At 44.7% G+C, this 25,799-nt stretch overlaps 3 protein-coding genes across 3 annotated transcripts; all 3 read left to right on the top strand.

Moving 5' to 3' along the window:
• Positions 1 to 4,217: 4,217 nt before the first annotated feature.
• On the top strand, positions 4,218 to 5,777 carry LOC128448096 (forkhead box protein Q1). Its single transcript, XM_053430647.1, has one exon. The coding sequence runs from the start codon at positions 4,350 to 4,352 to the stop codon at positions 5,238 to 5,240; it is 891 nt and encodes a 296-aa protein (XP_053286622.1). The 5' UTR covers positions 4,218 to 4,349; the 3' UTR covers positions 5,241 to 5,777.
• A 4,625-nt stretch (positions 5,778 to 10,402) lies between these two features.
• foxf2b (forkhead box F2b) lies at positions 10,403 to 14,045 on the top strand. Its single transcript, XM_053430646.1, has 2 exons — positions 10,403 to 11,666; positions 13,394 to 14,045. The coding sequence occupies exons 1-2, from the start codon at positions 10,691 to 10,693 to the stop codon at positions 13,564 to 13,566; spliced, it is 1,149 nt and encodes a 382-aa protein (XP_053286621.1). The 5' UTR covers positions 10,403 to 10,690; the 3' UTR covers positions 13,567 to 14,045.
• Positions 14,046 to 22,874: 8,829 nt separating this feature from the next.
• On the top strand, positions 22,875 to 25,323 carry foxc1b (forkhead box C1b). Its single transcript, XM_053430851.1, has one exon. It carries the CDS (start codon positions 23,196 to 23,198, stop codon positions 24,600 to 24,602), a length of 1,407 nt encoding a protein of 468 aa, XP_053286826.1. The 5' UTR covers positions 22,875 to 23,195; the 3' UTR covers positions 24,603 to 25,323.
• Positions 25,324 to 25,799: the final 476 nt, after the last annotated feature.

Below are 25,799 nucleotides of genomic sequence, written 5' to 3'. Positions count from 1 at the left end.
CGCCGCAGAGGTTGGGGCTATTTCTGGAGCTGCGGAGGATTCACCCACGATGAATTTACATTTCTGGAATTCCATTCATGTCAGCACTTAAAAGAGATTTCTCCTGCAGCTCAAAGGAGACACTTTAAATCCCAGCGGGCGAGCTAAAACAACCGAGTGCCAATTTTAGACACGTTAACAGGTTTTATAAGCGCCGCGTGTTTCTCTGCTGTCACTGTGAAGCAGCAGAAGACTCCTCTGACCCCGGTGAACTCACAATTAAAGCAGTTTCATCACGTTACACCACAGAATATCATCTTCCACCAGAACCCGGAGGTAAAAATCCGATCCTGACCTTCTCGAATGATCTGAAATGAGCCTTGATCCAAAGATCTGGGGGAGGGATGATAATGGCAGACTTCATGGAACGCCTGTGGGGAAATGGTCTTTCCACTTCTGATTTCAAATTGCCATGTGGGAGATAAAGAAAGGAAAACACAGGTGTGCTGCCTTTCACACAAAATCACTCCAGCACAGGTGTGTGTAGCCGTGTTGGCAGCGTACCTGAAATCAAATACAACCTCATCAGCCTGTGAAGGAGGAGAACACACACACAGTGGAATTCTCTGGTGTATTGTTCACTGGCGGCGATAATGACAGCGCACAAGCTGCTTCTTTCCCCAGCTCCAGTTTTAGGCTCACAGCAGTCGGCTTCCCGAGTTTCAACAAAAACATTTTTGGGTTTAAATTCTCCAGCTGCTGCGGAGTCGTCCCAGTGAGACGCTGAATCTAAACGGGATGAGACGACCTCTGGTTTCTCTGACATCTCTTCTCCCATCAGGACTGAGTCTGGCCCAGAGGAACAGAGGAACAGAGGAACAGAGGCCCAGAGGCCAAGAGGTCCAGAGACCCAGAGGCCTGGAGGTTGTGGACCAGACTGAGGTTCATGTTCTCTCTCGTCCTGAAAGAGGGAAAGTTTGAATTTGGGGTTTTTCAGCTACTGTGAGCAAGTTTACATTCGACAGTTAAAAGCAATACCCAATATTTCTTGAAACACAGAATAATATGACTATTTCATGACTCTTAACTATTCACAAATTTTCCGACTTCATTTGATTCGTGACCATTTATCTTAAATACACCATTTATATATTTATTTGTGTTTTTAAAACATTTCCTAATGTAAAAAACTGGGTTTAGGATGTGAAACGAATTAAAGGGAAACTACAGTCTTGGGATAATTCCTGAGGTTTAAGTTTCTCCACTTAATCAGCAGTTATTGATTTCCAGAAGAATTTCCTTAAAAACAAACTCCCTTTAAAAGTCTGAATGGTAAATGATCTGTACTTTCATCGACTCTTTACAGTTCAGGGTTGTTTTTTTCACATGCAGCACTTTCTCCATGAGAAGGGGCAACTGACTCAAACCACCGACCTTGTGTTTGGAGGACGACCGCTCTACCCCCTCATCCGCAGCCGATTTTTCATTGACTCCTCTCGTGGTTTGGGTTGAGTTCAGGGTTTGGTCCTTCACTCGATCAATGAAACACCAGTTCGGTGGAAACCTGATGGAAGACAGTCTGGGCCCCTTGAATAAAGAACAGTAAAAATCTCACACTCATCAAATATGTACGATGAAAATCCAAACATGTTCCAGGGCCGTTCTCCAGCTGGGAACAGTTTTAATTCAAGGTCCGACTGTGAGAGCTCTTCCCAGAGTTTTCACATCTGCCCAGTGGAACCTCAGCAGAACCTGTTCAGTGGAGATTAATCTTTAATTTCTTTATAACAACCAAAATCCAGCTTTCAACAGATCCCACATCATCAATAGATTCATTCAACTAAACTCGAGAGAGACGAGTCATCATCAGGCCTTTCATTAAACTGTTGTGTCGCTGATTAAGTCCATGTGTTTGTAATTAGCCAACTTAGCATCCTAATTCCGTCGCTTTCACACACTCACACAGACACACAAACAGCTCAGGCTACTGTGACAGCTTTAATCGTGCCTGTCATGCATAAACCCAAGGTGATAATTAGGTGATAAAATTGAAACGTACTGTAGCTACACAAAGCCCTCGGGATGCCAAACACAGATTCCAGCTCAGACTGGCAGCGGTTGGTTTACAGCGTCGTTATCTAATGTCAAATGGCATCGGAATGAAATCCTCATAAATTTACTCCCACACGGTTCTTTCATGTGGGTTTTGGTTTAGCATCCATCTCAGAATGTGTTACAGGATCGTAATAAATCTTTACATTAGCGCCGTGTACAGTACATGAATGTGAGCACAGAGCACTCGGGTCCCAGTGAGGTCCGAGGAAGAGGAGGAGGAGGAAGAGAAGGAGGAGGAGGAGGAGGAGGAGGAGGAGGAGGAGGAGGAGTGGTGCCGCAGAAGACAGTTAAATGATTATTTCTGGCCTGAAGCCAGGCTCATAACTCACGGTAACACTGTGTTCTCTCTCTGTGTCTTCAAGGAGCTGAAAGGTGTTGACAGGAGCCGAGTCAGTGGAACAAACAGAGATTTGGTTTACAGGTGTCGGGCTCCTGAGTTTACGTAAAAACCCGTTGGTGGAGCTGACGCTGACTCACTGCGTGTGTAGCTGCACTGAGCGGCCAGCAGGGTGCGCTCCGGTGGGAAGTCTTATTCTGACTTTTGTGAATTCATTTTACTCGTCGATTTAAAGAAGAAAACTTTCAAATTACTTCATTACTGATACACTTTTGTTGTGAAACTTTTTGTGGGTTGTTTACAAACTAGAAAGTAATTTTACTAAATCAGTTTTTCGGGCCATGAAGAATTTCAGCATGACTTCACTGAGTGACACGTGGCACTAAATAGCATTTGGACATTTAATTAAAACATGAATATTTGTTGACTTTCGGTTCACAAAATAATAATTAATAAGCATCTGAATCCCTCCCAGTGCCTCACCAGGAAAACACCCCCCACTACATTTCAAAGTAGAGGGACTGCAGCTCAGGACCATGAAATCTCTTGTTCCGGCCCTGGCTCCCTCTAACCAGTGTGAGGTTTGGACTGGATCTAATGGAAATGCTGTGGCCGGACCCTGGTGCACTGATTCAATGCCAGTTTCCTCATTGGAAAGATTTGGACTAAAAAGACTCGACAATAATAACAGAGAAATGCTTGCTGAATCCAAAGTATAACCTATATTCCAACCAAGAAGAAATACAGAAAATTATGATTATTATTACTGAACCTGCTTTGCGTCTAATCCGCAAATATCCTGAGAGGCAGCCTCCCTCTCTTCTCACTTGCATCACTGCCTCTAACACAGTGAAAGACCTGTTTTCTCTACGTCACTCCGGCTGCTCTTTGCGTGCAGATGCAATGGTCCCAGTGTCTGAACTTCACGTGACCTCTTAGGCAACGTTTTCCTTTATTCTTCACCTGAGTCCTCTCCCTTAACTCCGGAGCTGTCACCTGCCTTTGTGCGTCTTTCTCACTTCAGCTTTGCGCCCGCGTTACTGCTCCGTTCCACCGGAGGAAGGAAGAAACCGGCTGAAAACTTCACATCCTCGTTTACTTCTCTGTGTTTTCTACTATGTCTGTGTCTGACCGGTCTGACCGGACGACTGAGACTCGGGAGACGCTTCAGTAAAAGTTTGCTGCTGTGCGTAAAAGTGTCAAATCTAACTTTTCTGTTTCTATAAGCGAGTAAAGAGAAGAATGTTTTACACTGTTTTTGATCTTTCTATCTATTAATCTATCTATCTATCTATCTATCTATCTATCTATCTATCTATCTATCTATCTATTTATTAAACTATCTATCTATCTATCTATCTATCTATCTATCTATCTATCTATCTATCTATCTATCTATCTATCGATCTATCTATATATCTATATATATCTATTAATCTATCTATCTTTCTATCTATCTATTTTTCTGTCAATCTATATATATATTCATCTATCTATCTATCTATCTATCTATCTATCTATCTATCTATCTATCTATCCATCTATCTATCTATCTATTCATCTATCTATCTATCTATTCATCTATCCATCCCTCAGACAGTCTGACAGGTTAATTACTCTAATAGCCGCCCCCTCTCTTCTTTCACCATCCAACAGTAAACATATAGACGACATCACTCAATCGCTTGAATGGATTCGAGCTGCTAACCCCGCCTGTGGGCCGCCCCCTTCCGAGGCATTATATTATAGAGGAGCGTGTCTCCGGAGACAGATCTGCGCTCTGCTGCTCCACAGAGGCTCAGGGTGCCCGCCGCGCTGCACACCAGCCTCCACTGATCCAAGGACCGCTACACCTGCTGCTGCGCTCCACCAGAGGAGACACTCCGGGGAGCAGAGCCGCCTTCTCCACTGGGGAAACATGAAACTTGAGGTTTTCTCCGCGCACCACTTCGTGCACAAGCCGCTGGAGTTGTGTATGGACGCAGAGGGGGGGATCCCGTCTCCCCTGTCCGGGGACGAGCTCGGCTCGGACGGGGACTTCGTGGCCAACAGCCCGGCACCTGTCATCCAGGGAGGGGACGGCGCCAAGGGGAAGCCGTACACCCGCAGACCCAAGCCCCCGTACTCCTACATCGCCCTCATCGCCATGGCCATCCGGGAGGCCGGCAGCGGCCGCCTCACCCTGGCGGAGATCAACGACTACCTGATGAAGAAGTTCCCGTTCTTCCGCGGCAGCTACACCGGCTGGAGGAACTCCGTGCGCCACAACCTGTCACTCAACGACTGCTTCCTCAAGGTGCTGCGGGACCCCTCCCGGCCCTGGGGCAAGGACAACTACTGGATGCTCAACCCGCACAGCGAGTACACCTTCGCGGACGGGGTGTTCCGCCGCAGGAGGAAGCGCATCGCCAAGAGGGGCCCCAAGCAGGAGCAGGAGAGCCCGGACATCCTGAGCGAGGACACCCGCCTCCCCGGCCCGGAGGAGAGGGTGGGGGCCAAGTTCTCCAGCTCCTTCGCCATCGACAGCATCCTCAGCACACCTTTCAAACGCAGGGAGGACTGCCACGTTGAGGCGGACCCCCACGGCCCCCGGCTCTACTGGCCCCCAGGGGCCCATGTGCTGCCGTATCCTCTGAACTACCCGGCCCAGCACATGTACCTGTCCGACGCGGCGTCCGGCGGCACGGAGCCCGGCAGGGACGCGCTCTCATACCTCCGGCACCCGGCACCGGGCCTGAGCGGAGCCGAGGCCGCGTTCAGGGTGCCCAACCGGGCGCGATGTTTCCATATAGACTCCCTGCTGTCATGAGAGCCCCGGACTGACGTCAGACCTGTGTGTTGAACCGTGACGTGCACTTCTCTGGGTCTTAACTTCCAGTGCTTCAGCTGTGTCAGTGTGTGTCTGTCCCCGTCATGTGTGTCTTTCTGGAGAGGAGCAAAAAACATGTTAATATCGATCTAAGTGTGTGGTGACTGATGACATCACAGGACATTCCTCTGTGTGTGTGTGCGTGTGTTTGTTTGTGTGTGTCTGTGTGTGTGTGTCTGTGTGTGTGTGTGTGTGCGTCCTCTCCATGGTTCATTGGTCATTTCTACTGTATGACGCGGCAGCCCTGTGCCGAGTTCAAACCTAAAACTATTCATCTATTTATATTTCCGTGTTTTGTATGACCTGCTGTGTAAAAATACTGTTGTACATATAAATATAAATATACAAAATATTGACTGAGCTGCGCTGAGAGTCACGTGGCTGCACTAGACCCGCATGGAACGATGTCCTGCTCTTTACTGAGATTGATTCATGCATGCCTGGTATTTTCTATGAATAAAAAACAAAACGATGGGACCCTGATGTTGACTGAGTGTTTCATTGCAGACGTGAAGAGAATGTGTTTGATAAAAGCAGATGTGGAGATGTACAGATGTGTGAGCAGGTCTTTAAACACCTGCTGCACAGCTGACACTCCAAATATGGATTTTACCATCTGAAAGAAAAAACAGGAAAATATATTCTTGTCTCATAATCTATTAAAAAGCAAAAATCATTATCATCATCATCATCGAAATAATACATTTAAACGTATGTATTAGAAATCACCTCATTTCTTATATTTAAAATGTGTTGCTTAAGAAAAATGGTTTAAATAAAAGAAGGCACAATAAAATAACAGAATAAATCATAAATTGCTATGATGTAATGTTAATGATAATTGTTATCGTGTTGTTTCTTCGTTCTAATCTGCTAAAGTACAATAAACTATATTATAATCCGGTGCATCAAATTGTGATATTTGTATTCGGGCTGTGCGGTTTTTGATAAATGAAAGAAATGAATTAATAAACATGCCGGTGGATTAATAAGAGCACAGATTCGGTGGGGGAAATATTCAGCTTAATATCTTACAACATTAAATGTGACTGCTTTTCAAATGTCATGTTTGACACTACAAATAAAATCTGACAGAAAAAAGAAAAACCCAATGTTTTATTAAATAATAACTATCAATCCAGAGGAGCTCAGAGAAATGGAGACTTTACAAAATCATATTTGTGTTATTTTAATTTTATTCAACATGGATGACTCCTTGATATTAATACTGTTATAGTTTAAAGAACACAATTTAAATGATTAAGTGATGAATTCAGTCATTTGTCCCTTCAACAAAAACACACAGCCCCACTGTGGCCACATCTTCACATGCACGCGCACACCCTGTATATTGTCTGAGTGCGCGCACACCGCCCTGCAGGCTCGTGTCCGGAGGGTCCAGCTGCTCTCCACGGTCCTGAAACAGACCCCAGCCTCAGCAGGCGCGTGACCGGACGTTCCTCACGCACACGAGAAAACTATTAATACAACCATCTTCTGATCTGCACCCGCATTTATATTAATTATGAACAAACTACATCTGAAAATGTAGAATACCTTATTCTCTTAATAATCTACAATGATTTGTTTGTATATGTATTTATTTTATATTTTTAATGTGACATAACCAAGAAATGTTTCTTCAAAAATAGACCAATTAAATAATAAAGTCATGTTTATGGGATTTTAAGAGAAGATGCGAATTCCCCATCAAAATGAGATTACAAAATAAATAAATAATATAAGCTGTAAACCGGTTTGACTGATGTCAATGATTTACTGAGGATTAAATTAAATAACTAATTTAAAAGAGAAGGTTGGAGTTTGAAGTCAAGTTATTTTGACTGTACAGATAAAGAAGGACGTGTAACACTGAACTATATATATTTGTATTATTTTAAATATATTCTAATGTAGGATAGAAACAGACCCAACGTTATAAGAGGTAAAGGCCTCACTGGTTTTAATGCTTTGTCTGACTGGTGTGTATCTGAGGTCTGGTTTGAAACTATCAGTTATTTTTGATTTAAGATATATTTTGAATTAATTTCTCACAGTTCTGTGGACAAACTCAGTCAGAAATAAACCTGTTGTGATGTTGGAGCTGCTCCGTGTAAACTGTGAACCTCTGATTTAATGACTAATGACTTAATGTCTAATAATTAATAGAATAATTCACTCGGTTGAACGTCATAGATCACGTGCTCGAGCATCGTCCATGTGCAGACTGAATCTGTGTGGATGAGACCAGCAGCAGACAAACACTGGCGTGTGTGTGTGTGTGTGTGTGTGTGTGTGTGTGTGTGTGTGTGTGTGTGTGTGTGTGTGTGTGTGTGTGTGTGTGTGTGTGTGTGTCTGAGACAACAGGTGACAGGTGAGACTCGCTCCTGTTTGCAGGGACAATGCTGCGACCTGCAGGTGAAACAGCAGAACAACACACCTGTGTGTGTATGTGTGGGTCTGTCACGTGTTTCCGGTCGTGCCTGCATCATCTTCACTGTCAGCACGCGCATCTTTCACATCTGTAAACCCCACGTTCCCCTCTGCGTGTTTCCCAGAGGCCTGTGCGGGTCGTGCCGCCTCCGAGGAGCAGCTCGGGCCCGTCCCCAGGCGGAGCGAGACCCACGCTTGTTATGAGAGCAAACGTTTTCGGGCAGGCACAATGTTAGGAAGTCCAAACAGTCCGTCACTCCTGCAGACTGAACCGCGCCTGACCTCCCGGAGCCCGGGGAGCCAGCTCCAAAGCTGCCGGCACCGCCACAGGAAGCACAGGCGGAGCAGGGAGAACAGCCCGGCGGCCAAAATAATATTAGATTAGCGTTAAACTGATGTGAACACACAGTTTGTTATTGTGGTAGTTAATGTATTTGGTTTATTCTTGGTTCATTTAATAAATTAGGGAGATTAAAATATATAAAAACAATCTCGTTATAGGCTTAAATGTCTTGATGATAATGTTGTTGGATCATTTGAGGAACAGCTACTTTTTTTTAAATATCAATAAGAATCAATTATAGTGAAGTGTATATTATTTACAGATTTTATTATATTAACGTGTGATTTAATGAAGGTGAAGACAGTTTTATTTCTGAAAGGCCTGGAGCAGGCTACCTGAGGTCAAGCAGGCCGACGAGCATTTTCCCACAAATCTAATCCATCTAATATTTAATGCGGATAAACAATAATCTGAGGCCAAGCATGAAAACAAACAGAAGGCCTGATGATGGGCCTCCAGCCGGGACTCGATCACAGACACCTCTGAAGCCTCCGTGGTGGCGGCGGAGCTCTTGATATATTATTTTCCAAAAGGCTAAATTGGGAGCTCGTATAATCTCGATGCGTAAAACGCCGCCGGAGCGCCGCGTCTTCAAAGCGGCTCCAGAACAAAGATTCCCTGCGCGCCGAGGCATCCTGGTCCCAGCGGGGGGGCGCAGCTTTCTGATGTCGCAGGAAATTTCTGGGTCCGCTCGGCTCCTCCGCGCGGCTCAGTGTGTCGCGGTGGAAAAATGATTTTATCCGCACATCCTTTGTTGTGCAAAAGTGCAAAGGTTATTGTTGCTGGTTATTGTTTGGAAAAATCCTCCTGGGCTGTGGCGCAATTTCATAAAAGGCAGTGACGGCCAACACGTGCGCACATACACACATTCACACACACACACACACACACACACACACACACACACACACACACACACACTAACACACACTGACTAACACAAATAAACACACACACACATTCGAGGAGGAGAAGAAATGGAATATTAAAAATATGGATTAAAAACTTTACCTGCAAAGTTTGAATTTTATTGTGTTTTTTATTTCATCACACAGAATCCACTCAGATGGTGGAAAGGAAAGCATATAAATATGATCTTTAAAAAATTACCTTATATAAAAAATATGCATGAATACAAATTAATAAAAAGGGGAAATAATAAACAGAAGAGCGCGCGGTTTACGGTTTAAAGTTTACAGCCAGGAAACGTGTTTTCTATGTCCTTCAAATCCCAGAGATCTGCGCTCCGTCGCAGCACGGATGTTGATATTATCTTTATGGGATATATAACTCCATCATGTCGGACAAATCTGTGTGTGATGTCTCCATAGGGGAGGAAACTGTCGACGCCCGCTCGCCTAATTTCGCTTTTCTCTCTCTAATGAACGTGGGGCCCATGGGACCGGCTCTGGCCCGGGGCGGTAAGCTGACACTGGCGCGCTGTGTGTGGTATCCAGGGCCGGGCTTGATGGAAAAAGCCTGCTTCCACTCATGTCAAAGTCATTTACTCAGCGCGCCCCCCCAGCCCCGACCCCCCTCGCTCCATACACGCACGGTAAAGACCACCACCACCTCTCCATCGCTCTCACTCCTCTGCGCCGGCCCGGCTCCGCGACAGTTTGTTTTTGTTATCCTCTGGACCCGTTCAGGAGGAAATCATGAGCAGAAACAATACAAATAATACAAGACGAGGCCTTTTCCGTGTGTCCGCAGCAGGAACCAGCGAGCGAGGGTCTCCATGTGCAAGAGCTGCGTCTTTTACGCACATGGAGCAGAAACTCCAGCTTCATACGTGTAGAATCAAAGAGAGGAGGGTGCAGGGTGGAGGGGGGGGGGGGGGGGTGGCGTGTGGCGCTGTTGATTGGGATGTCTGGGGGAGGTTTGATAGATGGCTTAATTGCGTGTAGCCCGAACTTGGAGCGAGGGAGTGGGAGGGGAGGAAAGACGACAAGGAGAGGAGAGAACTGTGGGGCTCCGACGCTGCTGAGGACGGTAAGTGGACTCGGGCCAGATTTGGCAGGAGGGTGAGGGTGAGTAGGGGGGGGGGGGGGGGGGCTGTATTCGTCACTGACTTCAGGGAGAGTGCGGACGGGGAGAAGGGGTGGGGGGTCCCACGCAGGGGGAAGAGAGATTTATGAAATGATAGGCGGTGGAGCTTTGTTTGGCTGGACGCAATAAGTCGAGGGGTTTTCGTGTCCCCTGCACTTGAGCGATTGGTGGGCGGGTGACGGCCACCCGGCGCGCCACACAGCACCACTTAGCGCCCCTGTGATGCCCAGTGGGGCCGCTGTGACGAGCCCAAGACCCGGACACTGAGTCTCCAGTGAATATCCAGCTCCCCCCACTCTCTCTTCCTCTTCCTCTCTCCCTGTCAGTGCGTACCCGCCGTGCGTTCTTCATGCGTCAGGGGAGCACCGTGCGTAACGGGAGAGTCGTGCGTAACTGGAGACAGATTTCACTCCATTTTGCTCTGGGATTCTGAGGACCACTGGTGGTGTAACGCTCACTTGCACGGACACGGATCCGCTGGATCGACATATTTCTGCTCTGAAACATCTCCCCGCTCCTCTCGTCTCCCTCCCTCTCTCCTCTACACGCCGGTCGTACGTCAGACATGACGACCGAGACCCCGCAGCAACAGCTGGACCCTCCGCCTCCTCTGAGATCCAGCCCGGTGTCCGGCGTCCTGCATCCCGCCATGCTGAGCTCACAAGCCGCCACAGAAAGTTCGTCCACCGCCGCCAAAGGGAAAAAGTCGACCTCCGGTTTAAGGCGACCGGAGAAGCCGCCGTACTCCTACATCGCTCTCATCGTGATGGCGATCCAGAGCTCCCCCACCAAGCGACTGACACTCAGCGAGATCTACCAGTTCCTCCAGGCTCGCTTCCCCTTCTTCAGGGGCTCGTATCAGGGCTGGAAGAACTCCGTCCGGCACAATCTCTCCCTAAACGAGTGCTTCATCAAGCTGCCCAAAGGCCTGGGCCGGCCGGGGAAGGGCCACTACTGGACCATCGACCCGGGCAGCGAGTTCATGTTCGAGGAGGGCTCGTTTCGGCGCAGACCCAGAGGCTTCAGGAGGAAGTGTCAGGCTCTGAAGCCCATGTACCGGATGATGAACGGCATCGGCTTCGGCACCTCCATCCTCCCGCAGAGCTTCGACTTCCAGGCGCCCTCTGCGTCCCTCGCCTGCCACGGCAACAGCTACAACTTGGACATGATGAGCAACTCCATGGCCGGGGGGTACGACGGGCTCAGCGGCGGCCACCACGTCCCCCACATGTCCCCGAGCCCCGGCTCCACGTACATGGCGAGCTGTCCCGTGCCGTCCAACGGGGAGTATGGACCGGACAGCAGCAGCAGCCCCGTACCGTCCTCTCCGGCCATGGCCAGCGCGCTGGACGGCCACTCCCCGTACGCCAGCTCATCCGCGCACTGGGCTTCCTCCGGCGGGTCCCCGTACATCAAGCAGCAGCCTCTGGCCTCCAGCAGCCCCGCGTCCTCCGGCTTACACTCCGGCATGTCTGCGTACTCCCTGGAGCAGAGTTACCTCCACCAGAACGGCAGGGACAGCCACTCCAGCGACATATCAGGTAACTGATCCAGGATCTGCCGCATCCTGACAGCAAAAACAAATCTATACACACATGAATGTTTATCAGTCTTAACGAGACAGATTCAACTTAGTGGTGTCTATCTACAGCAGGGTTATATATGTTATTTATAACATATAATATCACTCATAAATCGGAGTTAAGTAAATATTTAAATATAATAATAATATGAATTATATTGAATTATAGTTCAGAGGCTCTATTCACGTGGCAGTTAGCAAAATAAATTTCTAAATTGCATCCACCCTTATTCATTTAAATTATACAGTTTAATTTGATTTCCCATATGTAATATAAAATCACTGAAGTACTTTTTAGTGAATTATATTGAATGATAAAGTTGCATCGAGTGTTTATTGGATTATAAAGCAACGCGTCAGGTTTCTAAAGGATTTTCAGGCCCAATATAAAAAATAACTTTCTTACTGGATGAAAGTAAAATACGTTCATTTAATGCGCAGTTTGCAGAAAGTCGTAAATCACCATTCAGGGGAGGAATTATGAGATTAAGAGGAAACACGGATCCACCTCCCTGCTTCACGCTCGTCTCCTTTAACACAACACACGGAGGCTTTACTGAAGTCTGGGGATTTCACCGAGGCGCGCGGAGCCCCGCTGGAGCCCGACGGGGTCCCAGAGGTTACCCAAACAAAGACTGTGCAGGTCGGACCACACCGGCGGAGGAGCTGCACCGGCGCGGAACCGCCACAGACCAGAGCCCAGAGCCCAGAGGCCTGCGCGCCTTTACGCAGCGTCCTAATTGAGCCTGTGCGCGGAGGGTGAAGCGCGTTGGACGGTGCAGTGCAGGGTCAGTGGCGACACGGTGTCAGGAGCGTTGTCTTGTGGGTCGGGGGCGCACGCAGGGTTGGTGGGTGGGTGGATGGGGGGTGCAGCGAGCCCCTGGCCCCGCAGGATAAAGCCACGCTGTCTTCCCCTGAAAAACACCGTCACATCTGGAGTCCTTATGACCTTGACGCAGCCGCAGCCTCCCATTTATTTTTCTGTCTGTGGAAAGAGAGGCTCATTTACAGACACACGGAGCCACGGCCACTGAATCCCGTTCGAACACACTTCCCTCAGACTGTGGGGGGAATTACTCACAGATCACTGAGCCTGTGAATCCGTAAAACTGTAAAGTATGACACTCAGGTTCAGAGAAGCAGGAGAAGGAAGCTGCACTGGCCTTTAAGATACTGGTTCACTGCTGGTTTACTGAGCTGTCACCTAATGGAAGCTGCAGGAGTCAAATATCGAAATAGATGTTATTAAAAATTCATATTGATGTTAAGAAAAACAACATTTCCACTGTAAATGAATCCATAAGTAGGGATTTACTTGATCTTTTATAAAATAATAATAAACTGAGCAAAACGAGGCCTCAAGCAGGAATCAAGTTGGTTTATTTTAAAGCCTTTGAGATGCAGTTTCTTAAAAAATTTAGTTTAATATCTTAGTCACAAATCTTAATATATAATTAGCAGCAGTTGGAAAAGGTAAAAACAGTTTATAGAAAAGGCTGGTTTGGATTTTAAAGATGTTTTTTCATGTAAAAACATAATTTTTGGGGCTAAAAACAAACCTTCAACCCTGTTTCTCTGCAGAATGATTTAATTCAAGATGCACAAAATCTCGTGTGGGTGAATGTCTCCAGAGTGATTCCATGTATTTAACCCCCCCCCCCCCCCCCCCCTTCTGTTCTCCTGCAGTGGGGATCCCTCGCTACCAGAGCCACTCGTCGGTGTGCGACAGGAAAGACTTTGTGTTGAACTTTAACGGCATCTCGTCCTTCCACCCCTCGGCCGGTGGCTCCTACTACCACCACCACCACCACCACCACCCCCAGAGCGTGTGCCAGGACATCAAGCCGTGCGTCATGTGAGCGCGCGCGTCTCTCCGAGGAGCCGACGGCCCCAGTCAAACTGCAGGTCGTCACCAGAACATTTTGTGATGTCGGAGGATTCGCAGCAGGATGTGTTTGTTTCCTCCTCCTCGCGGCCGAACTCTCTGTTTCTCTCTCGGTCGCACTTTTTTTGAGAAAAACTTTTTTTTTGCATTTTGTAAGGAAACGAATGAAGAAACCAGCCGAGGCCTTTAAAAGAAGAAGAAGAAGAAGAAACAAACCACTGTGCCTTCAACGGAAGTCTCACAAACACGACTTCTTAAAAAAGTGTGTTTGCTCCTGTAACACGTGCAAACACTTTGTATTCTATGTAACTCTGATCTATAACGACACACACGACGCTTGAGGCTAACATGAACTGCAACAAACCTGCACTTATTGTATAACCCCTTTGCCAACTTGGTTTCTTTTTGTCTTGTAAAATGATTCAATAAAGCTGATATATATTTTAGGCTAAATTCAGACTTTTGTGCTTCCATACAAAGACGTGTCTGTTATGTGGGAAACGTAAATTTCATTTTGCATCTAAAGAAAACAGGTGATGTTGAGATTAAATATCATAGAAACACATTTATTTTGCACATCTGGCTCTTCACACATTGGTGGAAAACAACTAAGTCCCCTCATTTATACTTAAACTCATCTTTTTGAGAACATTTGCACATTATGATTTTAGATTCTGTTCAAAACTTAGGATCAGTTTGTATTTTTCTGACACGATTATCAACTAAACTCAACTTTAAATATCTCTCCTGTAAAACAGCTGCAATTTAAAATGCTTAAAGAGATGAAATAATATAAAATAGTGTAACTTTGACAATGTTGCACGAGTCAATACTTTCATGAAGTATTAAGAATTAAAGCCTCAAAAAGAACTTAAAAACAAGACTTTTACTTATTACTATGGTTTTTTGCAGCAATGCCACTTTAACTTAAATAATTGATCTGAATAGATCAATTTTTTAAGTTAAAGTGGCATTGCTGCAAAAAACCTCTGGTGGTCAGGTTTATAATTCTAATTGTAATAATAATAATAAATCTTTTTCATTAGCAAAGACACACAAACAATATGACAACCTCCTTGAATCTTACTTTTCACTTGAAGAAACATTTTATTATCAAATCCATAATTTCCTTTTATAATGTGAGTATAGTTTTTGTTTTAATATGCAGCGGCGACTATTATTATTGTAGAGAATTGTTAAGTTAATTACTATGACTAGTTAAATTGAGTCAAAGTCAATTAGAAATGAATAGAATATGCAACTGAAGTCAAACCCTTGAATTTTAAAATCTAAATTAGTAGAAACCTAAAGGATCAAAAGTTAAATAAATTCTGCGCAGCTGAATGAGTCCTGTGTGTTTTACATGTTATGATCTATTTTTTATTATATTTATAGATTGTCATTATTGATTATAGCACCTAAATGAGTTTAATTGAGGACGAGGATTTGTTAGTTATCAGCTGCTTTTGTTTTTTACTCTGCAAAGTAAATGCTGTCAAATAAATGTGATGGATTGAAACAGACAATATTACCGTTTGAAACCTGGTGGAATAAAAGAATAACAGGTAAATACTCAAGTAACAAGTACTCATCCAAATGTAGTTAGTTACTTTCCGCTGGGGGGTTGATGGGTGAGAATAACCTAGAAAGTAAGAGCCACAGGCTGATCTCTGAAAACTCCTTTAAAAGAGGCTTTTTAAATTTAAATACATATGATTTGACTCACTGTGAATCTTTCCACCCTGTGCACGTCTGACCTCAGCCTCAGTGCGACACAGGAGAAGCTCCTCTCTGCACATGTGCACGTCTGAGGCTGCAAAACACTGGAGGACGCCACATGTAAACAAGTGGGACGACAGAGGCCTGCGTCCCTGGAAGAGCAACACAGATATTTTTAGAGCGGTAAACAGAAGAGCTGCCTCGTCACACAAACACACAGCAGACTTTGGGCGGCTGCAGGTTTTTGTCTACGTGGTTCCTGGTTGTGAGTCAAACGCAGCATCCCTCAAGAATCAGGGCTGAGGCAGGAGCAGCTTCTTATCAGGACATCAACACAGCTCCTCGAAAGACTGTGTGTGAATCCTCTGTAGCTGGAGAAGAGGCCTCTAGCTGAGATGTTTCATATCTGTTATCACAGCATTTCATGTAAGAAGTGAGGGGTCCAGGGCCTGATGTCCTGTGTGAGACGTCACATCTGTCCCTGACCGAGCCAGATGTGCTGCTGCATGTTTATATGGGCTGATGATGTAGAAGTAGAAGAGGAAGTAGAAGAGGAAGAAGAAGAAGAAGAAGAAGAAGAAGAAGAAGAAGAAGAAGAAGAAGAAGAAGAAGAAGAAGAAGAAGAAGAAGAAGAAGAAGAAGAAGAAGAACAAGAAGAAGAAGAAGAAGAAGAAGAAGAAGAAGAAGAACAAGAACAAGAACAAGAAGAACAAAAAGAACAAAAAGAACAAGAAGAACAAGAAGAACAAGAAGAAGAAGACAGACACTCACATAGTTTGATTCCTGTGAGGTCACAGGAAGTCACAGTTTGTTCCTGAACGCATCCCAGCCTGATGAAAAGTCAAAGGGATTCTGCAGCAACTGGAATTTCCATGACAGGATTTGAATGACCTTACTATATAGTGGAGGACGGCGCCATCTAGTGGCCGGACGGATTACACAGAGCAGAGTATAAAGAGGTGACTACACCCCCACTGATCACTGAAATCTGAGGAACACAATCAAAACAATCAAAACAATTTCTAACATTTAGAAGTTCACAGGTTAAATCAACACATTTTACAACTTTAACTTGAAAAGTAAAAACTTAATTCTCGTGTGTGTCACAAATTGAAGTAATAATTTAACTTCACAGTTTTAATTTTGTAGTGTAGAAGCTGAGGTCAATAACACATGTGCCTTTGGTTTCAACCATAAAAACCTGATTGAACCTGTTTTCTGTTTCTGAACATTTAAATAGACCTGAGTAGAGAACCCATGAACTTCATGATTCAAACTCACTTAAACACTTCCTATAAGCAGACGCAGAGTCAAAGCTTTGTAAAGATAACAGACGACTAGAACGAGCGTGTGACAGTTCTGTTATGAAGCCACATTTAAATCCACTACATCCATCATCTATACCACTTAACGGGTTGAGGGGGGGGGTTAAACCCCACTCACACACACGATCACAATCTAGAGTCGTCAATCAACCAAACCCCAGATCTGCTCGAGTTTGACTGAAGAGGCCGAAGAACCTGGAGAAACAAACACCAGGAGAGAGAAACCCCACTTAGACCGAAACCGGGATTCAAACCAGGAACCTTCTTGCTCTGAGGCGAAAGTGCAAACCACCACAAAATGTAAAGAGTTGTATTTTGGCTCATTTCTCATCCTCTCCCTAACAAACAGAGATGAAAACGTGAACTTGTGTGAGTGAAGGTGATGAAGAAAATCAAACCTTCAACATATTTAGATGTTTGGACAGAAAGTGAAAAATATAAAATCATCAGAAACTAGTGTTTGAAGACCAAGAAGAAACACCCCTTTGTTTTCAGCAGGTTAGTTTGGTCCAGACGTGATTATTGATCTGTGGTTCACAGTCACAGGTGATGTGAACTCATATCAGTGACTTTTCTTCTTCTTCATTAATGGTTCAGAATTAAACGTCTGATCAAATCTTATGAATAAAATATTATATTAGTATAACAAATTGTACTTACATGTTGATCATGTTAAAATTCAACAGCAGCAAGTTCACATAGTGATTTACAGTAATGTAGCATGATTAGCATTAGCTTTAAAGAAGCGGAGCCAGTGACCGTAAACAAAGAGTGAGAGTGAAGCCAAAACATCTGGATCACCCCCTGCATAGGTCATTAACTCCGCCTCCTCCATGTTAACAGATGGGACATGGACTAAAGTAATAAAATCAAAGTCCACATCATACAAATCATTTTATATATTATAGTTTGCGTCGTTCTGTTTTCATGTTTGAGACGTTTCTGATTCCTGTTTGATGCTAAAAGAAAAAGAGGCGGAGCAGCAATGATTGACAGCAGAGACAGATTCTGCCTCTGGATGATGTCACCACCAGGTGGCGCCAAACGTCTCCAGGATATTTTCATGCTGAGGTTGTTTATTTCTGTGCTGCTCCTCTGTTTCACTTCATGTGTTATGATGCTCTCCTCCTCCTCCTCCTCCTCCTCCTCCTCCTCCTCCTCCTCTTCCTCCTCCTCCCTGAGAGGTGGAGCTGATGAAGACTCCTCCCAAAGCCGGACATGAAACTGTTTTTTTACTCTTCATCATGTCTGAGCTCTCTGGACGAGTTGAGCATCAAACTGCTGATATGGTCTCGGTGTCTGTGAGGAGCGAGTCCGAATCCTTGATCACCTCCTGCCGGACACAGAGAGAGAGAGAGAGAGAGAGAGAGAGAGAGAGAGAGAGAGAGAGAGAGGAAGGATAGATAAAAAGAGATGAAGACATGATGATGTTTGTCACTTTATCTTTATTCAGGATTTATAATCCAACAGAGTGAAATGTTAAACTGATCCCTGCAGCTCGAAGAATAAAAATATACACACAGAATATTATGATAAATATAAATATATAATATAACGTATGGAGTATATGTACAAGTATGTTAAACTACAATGTATGTGGAGAGAAACTGAGTAAGAATGTATTACTAATGTATAATAAACCATCTAAAACAGCTAAAATAAATAAGGCACAGAATCAATTATACGTTATTATCATTAAATGTCATTAGTTATGATCATTGCACATTATTTAATCATGTAAATTTTTCTTCTATATGAGAAACAGACAAATCCAATATCAGAGTTGTTATACTTCAGAGACGATGTCTGTTATTTAGACTCATATCTAGTGTTTTAATTGTTTTTATGATGTTATTGTATTTTGACTCAAAAACGTTTCTTACTCACTATGATGAATTTAAACTAAACGTGTAGAGGATATTAAACTGTTAAATAAAACAGATGTTAACCCTTCAAACGTGACCTGAAGTTTCCAAAGAGGAATCGATGTAAAACTCTGAGCTTGTCTTTAATCTGTATTCCACTGGAACCATCAGACAGACGAGAGGAGATAAGACCAGTGGTGACGACTGAACCAGAACCAGCTCAGACTCCAGGACCAGGTTCTGACTCTTTATCTTTCCTCTCATTTTAAATATGGTGCTGTTTTTAAAAAGCAGCTCCGGGGCCTCGAGACGCTTCAGCCTCGTCCCCCCCCACCCCCCCACCGCAGCCCGGGAAGCAGACACATATTAATGTGCTGCACATGGATGATTGGCAGCTATTTATTTGAAGAGCAGCAGCAATGTGCTCGTTGGTCGAACGGCCGCTGACGTCCGGGGATACTTTAGGAATCTGTCTGTGTTTAATTAGGTTCTTAATGTAAACAGCGTCCACGACACAGTGAAGGGCCTCCGGAGAACTTCACACACGATCCCACAGGAGAAGAGAAGAATGTAGAGAGTCACCAGTTTAAACACTGGGAAATATTCAATATTATGCTTATTGGTGTATTATAAGTATAAGTAGTAGTAGTACTAGTAGCAGTAGTACTAGTAGCAGTAGTAGTAGCAGTAGTATTAGTATAAGTATTAAGATGTGATGGTTGCTCATAAATTCATGGTTTCCATCCTTTACGCTCCTGTTGGTGCATGTGCATCTTTGTGACAGCAGGGGGCGCTGTAACACTACTTACTGTCAGGTAGTGAGTAGAAAACAGGACTCGAGGGATTGATAACTTCAGGTTCAGTGATGAAGAGGATGAAGATGATGAAGATGATGAAGATGATGAAGATGATGATGATGAAGATGATGCTGATGATGAAGATGATGAAGATGATGCTGATGATGAAGATGATGAAGATGATGATGAAGATGATGATGAAGATGATGAAGATGATGAAGATGATGCTGATGATGAAGATGATGAAGATGATGATGAAGATGATGAAGATGATGATGAAAATGAAGATGATGAAGATGAAGATGATGAAGATGATGAAGATGATGATGAAGATGATAAAGATGATGAAGATGATGCTGATGATGATGATGATGAAGATGATGATGAAGATGATGAAGATGATGATGAAGATGATAAAGATGATGAAGATGATGCTGATGATGATGAAGATGATGAAGATGATGATGATGAAGATGATGATGAAGATGATGAAGATGAAGATGATAAAGATGATGAAGATGATGAAGATGATGATGCTGATGATGAAGATGAAGATGATGATGAAGATGATGATGATGATGAAGATGATGATGAAGATGATAAAGATGATGAAGATGATGAAGATGATGATGCTGATGATGAAGATGATGAAGATGATGATGAAGATGATAAAGATGATGATGATGAAAATGAAGATGATGAAGATGAAGATGATGAAGATGATGCTGTGATACTGAAACATTATTTCCTTCTGATTCTTCTCAACATGTTTGTGTAAAATCCTTTAAAACAAAGACTGGACAGTTTTCTACGGTGGCCTGAAAGGTCAAACTCAACCAATCAGAAAACATTTAAAGTTGTTGTGTTGTGTTTCTGTGTTTTCTGGTGTGTTGTCATGTCTTCTAATGTGTTGTTATGTCATGCATTCATATCTGCTCAACTCAATATATGTTTGTGATTATTACTTTAATATTTATGGATATTCTTAATGTTTCTTTGTGTCATTGCTCTTTTATACAATCAAAATATCATTTGAAAGAAAATACAACACACACTGAATTCCCTTTGAACTGCTTTATTCTATTACCACTTCATATCTTATTAGTTTGAACGTGTTTCCTGGTTTTTGGAGCTTTTGTCTAATTGTTTGACAAACCGCACCCTAACATTAAAGTTGTCATACTTTTATATAAACTGAATTAAGTTTTCATGACGTATAAAGATCAAATAAAGAAGAAGCACTTTGCATCTGGAGTCTCACGAACATGAAGAAGTGAATCCAAACATCATTCTGTGATTTTCACAATGTCCTTATTTCATTCTTACTTTAGTATTATTCATTACATTTTATATGTATTCAATCTTTCATCTATTTATTTAAAAGTCTCCATCCATGGATCCATCGTGCGCTTTTACGCACAGGCCACTAGGGGGCAGGAGCGTGTCGTGTGTTGAAACAGCGCGTTGTTCACGTGTCTCTGTTTTAGATCAAGTTAATTTATAACGATGAAACGTCACCGGGACATTTATTTAACATTTAAACATAAAGAAGTTTGGAGGAAGTTTTTTGAATTTAGTTTAAAATATTCCAGCTTTTCTCTGAGAGTTTCAGTATAAAGTACAAAATAAATATTATTGAAATATTCAATAAGTTTTATTTATTTTCTGAGCCTGCGGGTCAGTCACGACAGGGATGCTGCAGCTGCTCCAGTCAGCAGGGGGCGCTGGTCAGTCACGACCGCAGCAGAACAGCCCGGACCTCACAGGTGACTCGGCCCGGCCTCCTGCTCTTCCTCCTGCTCCCCCTGCTCCTCCTGCTCCTCCTCCTCCTCAGTGGTAACACATGTAAATCACACAACAAAGAGCGGAGTGGAAACACTCAGGTGAGAGATCAGCTCGTCACAGTTCATCACTTTCTTATCAGATCTTTAATTCTCATCTTCTCTCTTCTCGTGATATTAACTTTATTTCAACAAGCCTGGATTTATACATTTTACTAATTTAAACCTGATTTATTTCTAACAATTCAATGAGTTCTTATTAAAGCGACTTAATACAAATAAACATTTAGACATTGACTCGGTCAAAACACAGTTTGTTTCACTTTACAACTTTTCAAGATTTTAACTGGAAAGTTTTTCACTTTTGTTCAAAAAAGAGTTTCATCAAACATGTTTGTTCGTTTTTGACTCGATTTGTGGATTTGAAGGAAAATGAAAACTTGAGGTATTTTATTAAATCTGTTAAACAATAACTGTTTTAACGCTTAATTTAAATTCCACATTATTTAAATTTTAAAAACCTTTATTAGATGTATGTGTCCTTTAATCCGTGGCATGAAAAACACACACACACATATAATTCCCTTAAGAAAAACACTTATTCATTATTCTTAAATTAAATTAAATTATTCAAACATTCTGTTCAAACGTTTTTTAGACACAATTATAATTTAATTTAAAGTGGAGCGACAAGTTAAATTAATAAAAAGCAGCTGAAATGAAGCATTGAACCTTTTTATCTTTAAAACAAATCCCCCGAAATAAGAGTAAAATACTTCAAAGTAGTTTTTAATGTTTCCTGTGGTTTGATTTTATTCAACTGGACATTTCTCAGATTGATAATAAACTGATCATCTACCCGAGAGAAATAATTATATAAAACAACAGTTTGTTTTTCCTCCGTTTGAATAAACACATTAAAAACCTCTGTGGTGTTTTTTTAGAACCGTTATTTCTCCTCGTGTTGGTTTTTTCTCCTCTGGAATCAACACGTGACGCTTTGATGCTCGTTCGCACCCGCGCGATCCGTGTGAGAGACATTTGGACGAGTTCAAATTAAAAAGCGTCACCTCGAGGTCCCGGCTTCTTCTCACCCAGCAGCCAAACGATCTCCATTTAACCTTTAATGAGTCCACACACACAGACACACACACAGACACACACACAGACACACACACACACACACACACGGACACAGACACACACACACACAGTTGGGGGGGCTCTTTCATGTCCATCTGTTGATTCAGAGGTTCCTCTCACTCCCGCGGCCTCGTCTCTCTCTGTGGATCCTGATCGTTGAAGCTTTGGCTCTAATGACGGAGACGAGGTCTGAATCACGCAGGTGTGAAACTTTAATTTAGGAAAATCCCCCAAATTCCCACGAAGGCCTGAAGGTGACAGAAATCACAGGAGGATCTTTTTTTTTTTTTTAGTTTGCGCCATTTTTGGATGATTTCCACTTTTACGCACGAGCTCTAATGGTTCAGAGACGCAGAGGATTATTTATTATCAGATGTTTCAACCACATGACAATAAATAAATTAACTTATATTGTTTCTCTCGATAAGATAAACTTCTTAAAAGTCTTTGGTGGTGTCATTAAGTTGAGGTCTGTATTTTTCAGCCATTTGGGCACACCCTCCACAGCGCCTTAATAACTCATGTTTAAACTGATGAGGAGGAGGAGGAGGAGAAGAGGAGGAGAAGAGGAGGAGGAGGAGGAGGGGGGGGGGGTGTAGTAACTTTTATCGACGCGCAGCTTTTCCACAGGTTCACTTCGTCCTCCAATTGGATGATGGCGCACACTTTCTGGGAGGAGCAGCCGCAGCAGCCAAAAGGGAGGAATACATGTGAAGGGTAAAAAAAAGAAAAGTGTCTCGCGGTGTAGAGTCCCTCGCGCTCCTCCAGCTTCACTTTCAGCCTCCTCCGTTTCCCAAAGGCTCCGTGCGGCCGCGAGCGCTCTCTCCGGTTCACCGTGGCGAGCTGTGGTTCGAACAAGGAGCTCCGCGACCTGAAGAACCGAACCAGAACTTTGCCGGAGTCGCCGCGCGGCCACGGGCTGTGAGTTTCGTCGCGGGGACGCAGTTTGGAGAGGTTTTACGCATCGCGCAGGATGCAGGCGCGCTACTCCGTCTCCAGCCCCAACTCTTTGGGAGTCGTGCCGTACATCAGCAGCGACCAGGGCTACTACCGGGCCGGTGGTGGATACACCGGGATGCCTGCGCCCATGAGCATGTACTCCCATGCGGCCCACGACCAGTACCCGGCCAGCATGGCCCGCGCGTACGGACCGTACACCCCGCAGCACCAGCCGAAGGACATGGTCAAACCTCCGTACAGCTACATCGCCCTCATCACCATGGCGATCCAGAACTCACCGGAGAAGAAGGTCACCCTGAACGGGATTTATCAGTTCATCATGGAGAGGTTCCCGTTCTACCGGGACAACAAGCAGGGCTGGCAGAACAGCATACGGCACAACCTGTCCCTCAACGAGTGCTTCGTCAAAGTGCCCCGGGACGACAAGAAGCCCGGGAAGGGCAGCTACTGGACCCTGGACCCGGACTCCTACAACATGTTTGAGAACGGCAGCTTCCTGCGGCGCCGGAGGAGATTCAAGAAGAAGGACGTGCAGAAGGACAAGGACGAGAGGCCGGGGAAGGACCCGTCCTCCCGCAGCCCGGGCCGCGACACGGAGCCGCCGGCGCAGGGCTCTCAGCCGGTGCGCATCCAGGATATAAAGACTGAGAACGGGAGCTCCTCGCCGCCGCAGGCCGAGTCCCCGTCCCTGAGCACCGTGCCAAAGACCGAGAGCCCGGACAGCAGCAGCAGCAGCATGTCCACCGGCAGCCCGCACAGCGTGCCCTCCACCCGCTCCCTCAGCATGGACGGAGCCGAGCACCACCACCACGGCCAGGCCCCGGCGCAGGGCTTCAGCGTGGACAACATCATGACCTCCCTGCGGGGATCTCCGCAGGCCGAGCTGTCGCCCCCCCTCATCGCCTCCCCCCGGACAGGTATCACCCCCTCGCTGTCGCTCAACTACTCCCCGAACCAGACCTACGGCTCCACGACCTGCAACCAGAACGGCCTCTCCTCCAACTCCAACGCGACCTATCACTGCAACATGCAAGCCATGAGCCTGTACGCGGGGGATCGATCCAGCGGCGGCCACCTGGCCCCGTCCACCACCGTGGAGGAGGCGCTGCCCGACTATTGCATCACCGCGAGCAGCGCGTCCCCGCTCGGGCACAGCAACGTGAACCAGGCGGGCCAGGACGGCCACCACGCGCACCAGGGCCGGATCGCGTCCTGGTACGGGGACCTGAGCCACTTGAGCCCGGGCTACCCGGCGCAGCAGCAGAACTTTCACTCCGTGCGGGAGATGTTCGAGTCCCAGCGGATTGGGCTGAACGGCTCCCCGGTGAACGGGAATAATAGCTGTCAGATGGCCTTCCCGTCCGGCCAGTCCCTGTACCGCACCTCGGGAGCTTTTGTTTATGACTGCAGCAAATTCTGAACACTACGAAAATAACTCTAATATATATTTTCTATATTTTTTGTACCTGTGGTCTTTGCCTCGGCGGACAGAGATCGATCTGTTGTCGTTTCTCCACAGACACGTAAGTTTCCTTCCCTCTCACTTTGAGATTTAGTTTTTTCAAGAAGTGTCAAACAGCAGCAGCTCGTTGTGACTGTAAATTAAATCTAATATAGTAATTTATTTTTTAGGAGAAAAGGGGGAGTGGTTGGATGTTGAGGACCAAACACTTTAACGTTTTCCAGTTTTCTGAATGTGCCTTTGTTTGTCCTTGTATAGAAAATAGAGGGGAACCTTGTAGCCTGTATTTTATTCATCTTGTCTTATTTGTTTTTTAAAAAACCATTTTGAAGGCATTACAACTGTTTCTTTAATAAAGTGCCGTCTATTGGATTCTAATTGGAGTGGTTTATTAGCACAGGGGATCTTTGAAGAAGCGTGTGAGTACAAACCGAGGCGGATGATGAAGAATAATCAAATATGTTTGATTTTGAAATTATTCTCAGTTGATAAATTGCTTTTAAAATGATGGCCACTGAAAAAAATAATACATTTTGGGGGAAATACGCACGAGATGTGTAGTTTGAGAAGCGTTACTTCTTCAATGAGGTATTTTAATTCTCATAATTTGGATTTTTCAAAATGTAAAAGCAAAAAAAACAACCAAATAACTGAAGAATTAAAGGATCATGTGAATATGTGGTTGAATAAGAGATGTTTTATTTTGGGGTGTCAGGGTATTTACGTCCTGCCCAGTGAGGAGGAGGAGGAGGAGGAGGGGGAGGGGGGGGGGGGGGGTAACTGATTCATGCTTCTTTTCTGGTTCAAACTTTCACTGAGAAGCTGGAGACTTGATTTTCAGCTCAGTAAATAAATACACGTGTAGCAGCGGAATGAAGGAACTGAAGGAGCCAGTCAGCAAAACAAATCACTCATTACAACCGCGTGTGTGTTTGTGTGTGTGTGTGTGTGTGTGTGTGTGTGTGTGTGTGTGTGTGTGTGTGTGTGTGTTTGTGCGTGTGTGTGTGTGTGTGTGTGTGTGTGAGTGTGTGCGTGAGGGAGGGTTTGGATGGAGGGATGAAGCAGGAGGAGGTTGTGGATGTGTTCAGAAGGACACTGACGGTCCTGGTGAAGATGATGAAGATGAGGAGCAGTGTGATGAAACATGGCTGCTGA

The sequence above is a fragment of the Pleuronectes platessa genome, chromosome 9 (genome assembly GCF_947347685.1).
Source record: "Pleuronectes platessa chromosome 9, fPlePla1.1, whole genome shotgun sequence".
Lineage (NCBI taxonomy): Eukaryota > Metazoa > Chordata > Actinopteri > Pleuronectiformes > Pleuronectidae > Pleuronectes > Pleuronectes platessa.
This window is presented reverse-complemented; position numbering and strand designations above follow the sequence as displayed.

Bases quoted from the DNA above. Each gene is read 5' to 3' on its own strand.
- LOC128448096 (XM_053430647.1), top strand. From the start codon at position 4,350: ATGAAACTTGAGGTTTTCTCCGCGCACCACTTCGTGCACAAGCCGCTG.
- foxf2b (XM_053430646.1), top strand. From the start codon at position 10,691: ATGACGACCGAGACCCCGCAGCAACAGCTGGACCCTCCGCCTCCTCTG. The intron at 11,667-13,393 runs GTAACTGATCCA...GTTCTCCTGCAG, and splicing joins CCACTCCAGCGACATATCAG to TGGGGATCCCTCGCTACCAG.
- foxc1b (XM_053430851.1), top strand. From the start codon at position 23,196: ATGCAGGCGCGCTACTCCGTCTCCAGCCCCAACTCTTTGGGAGTCGTG.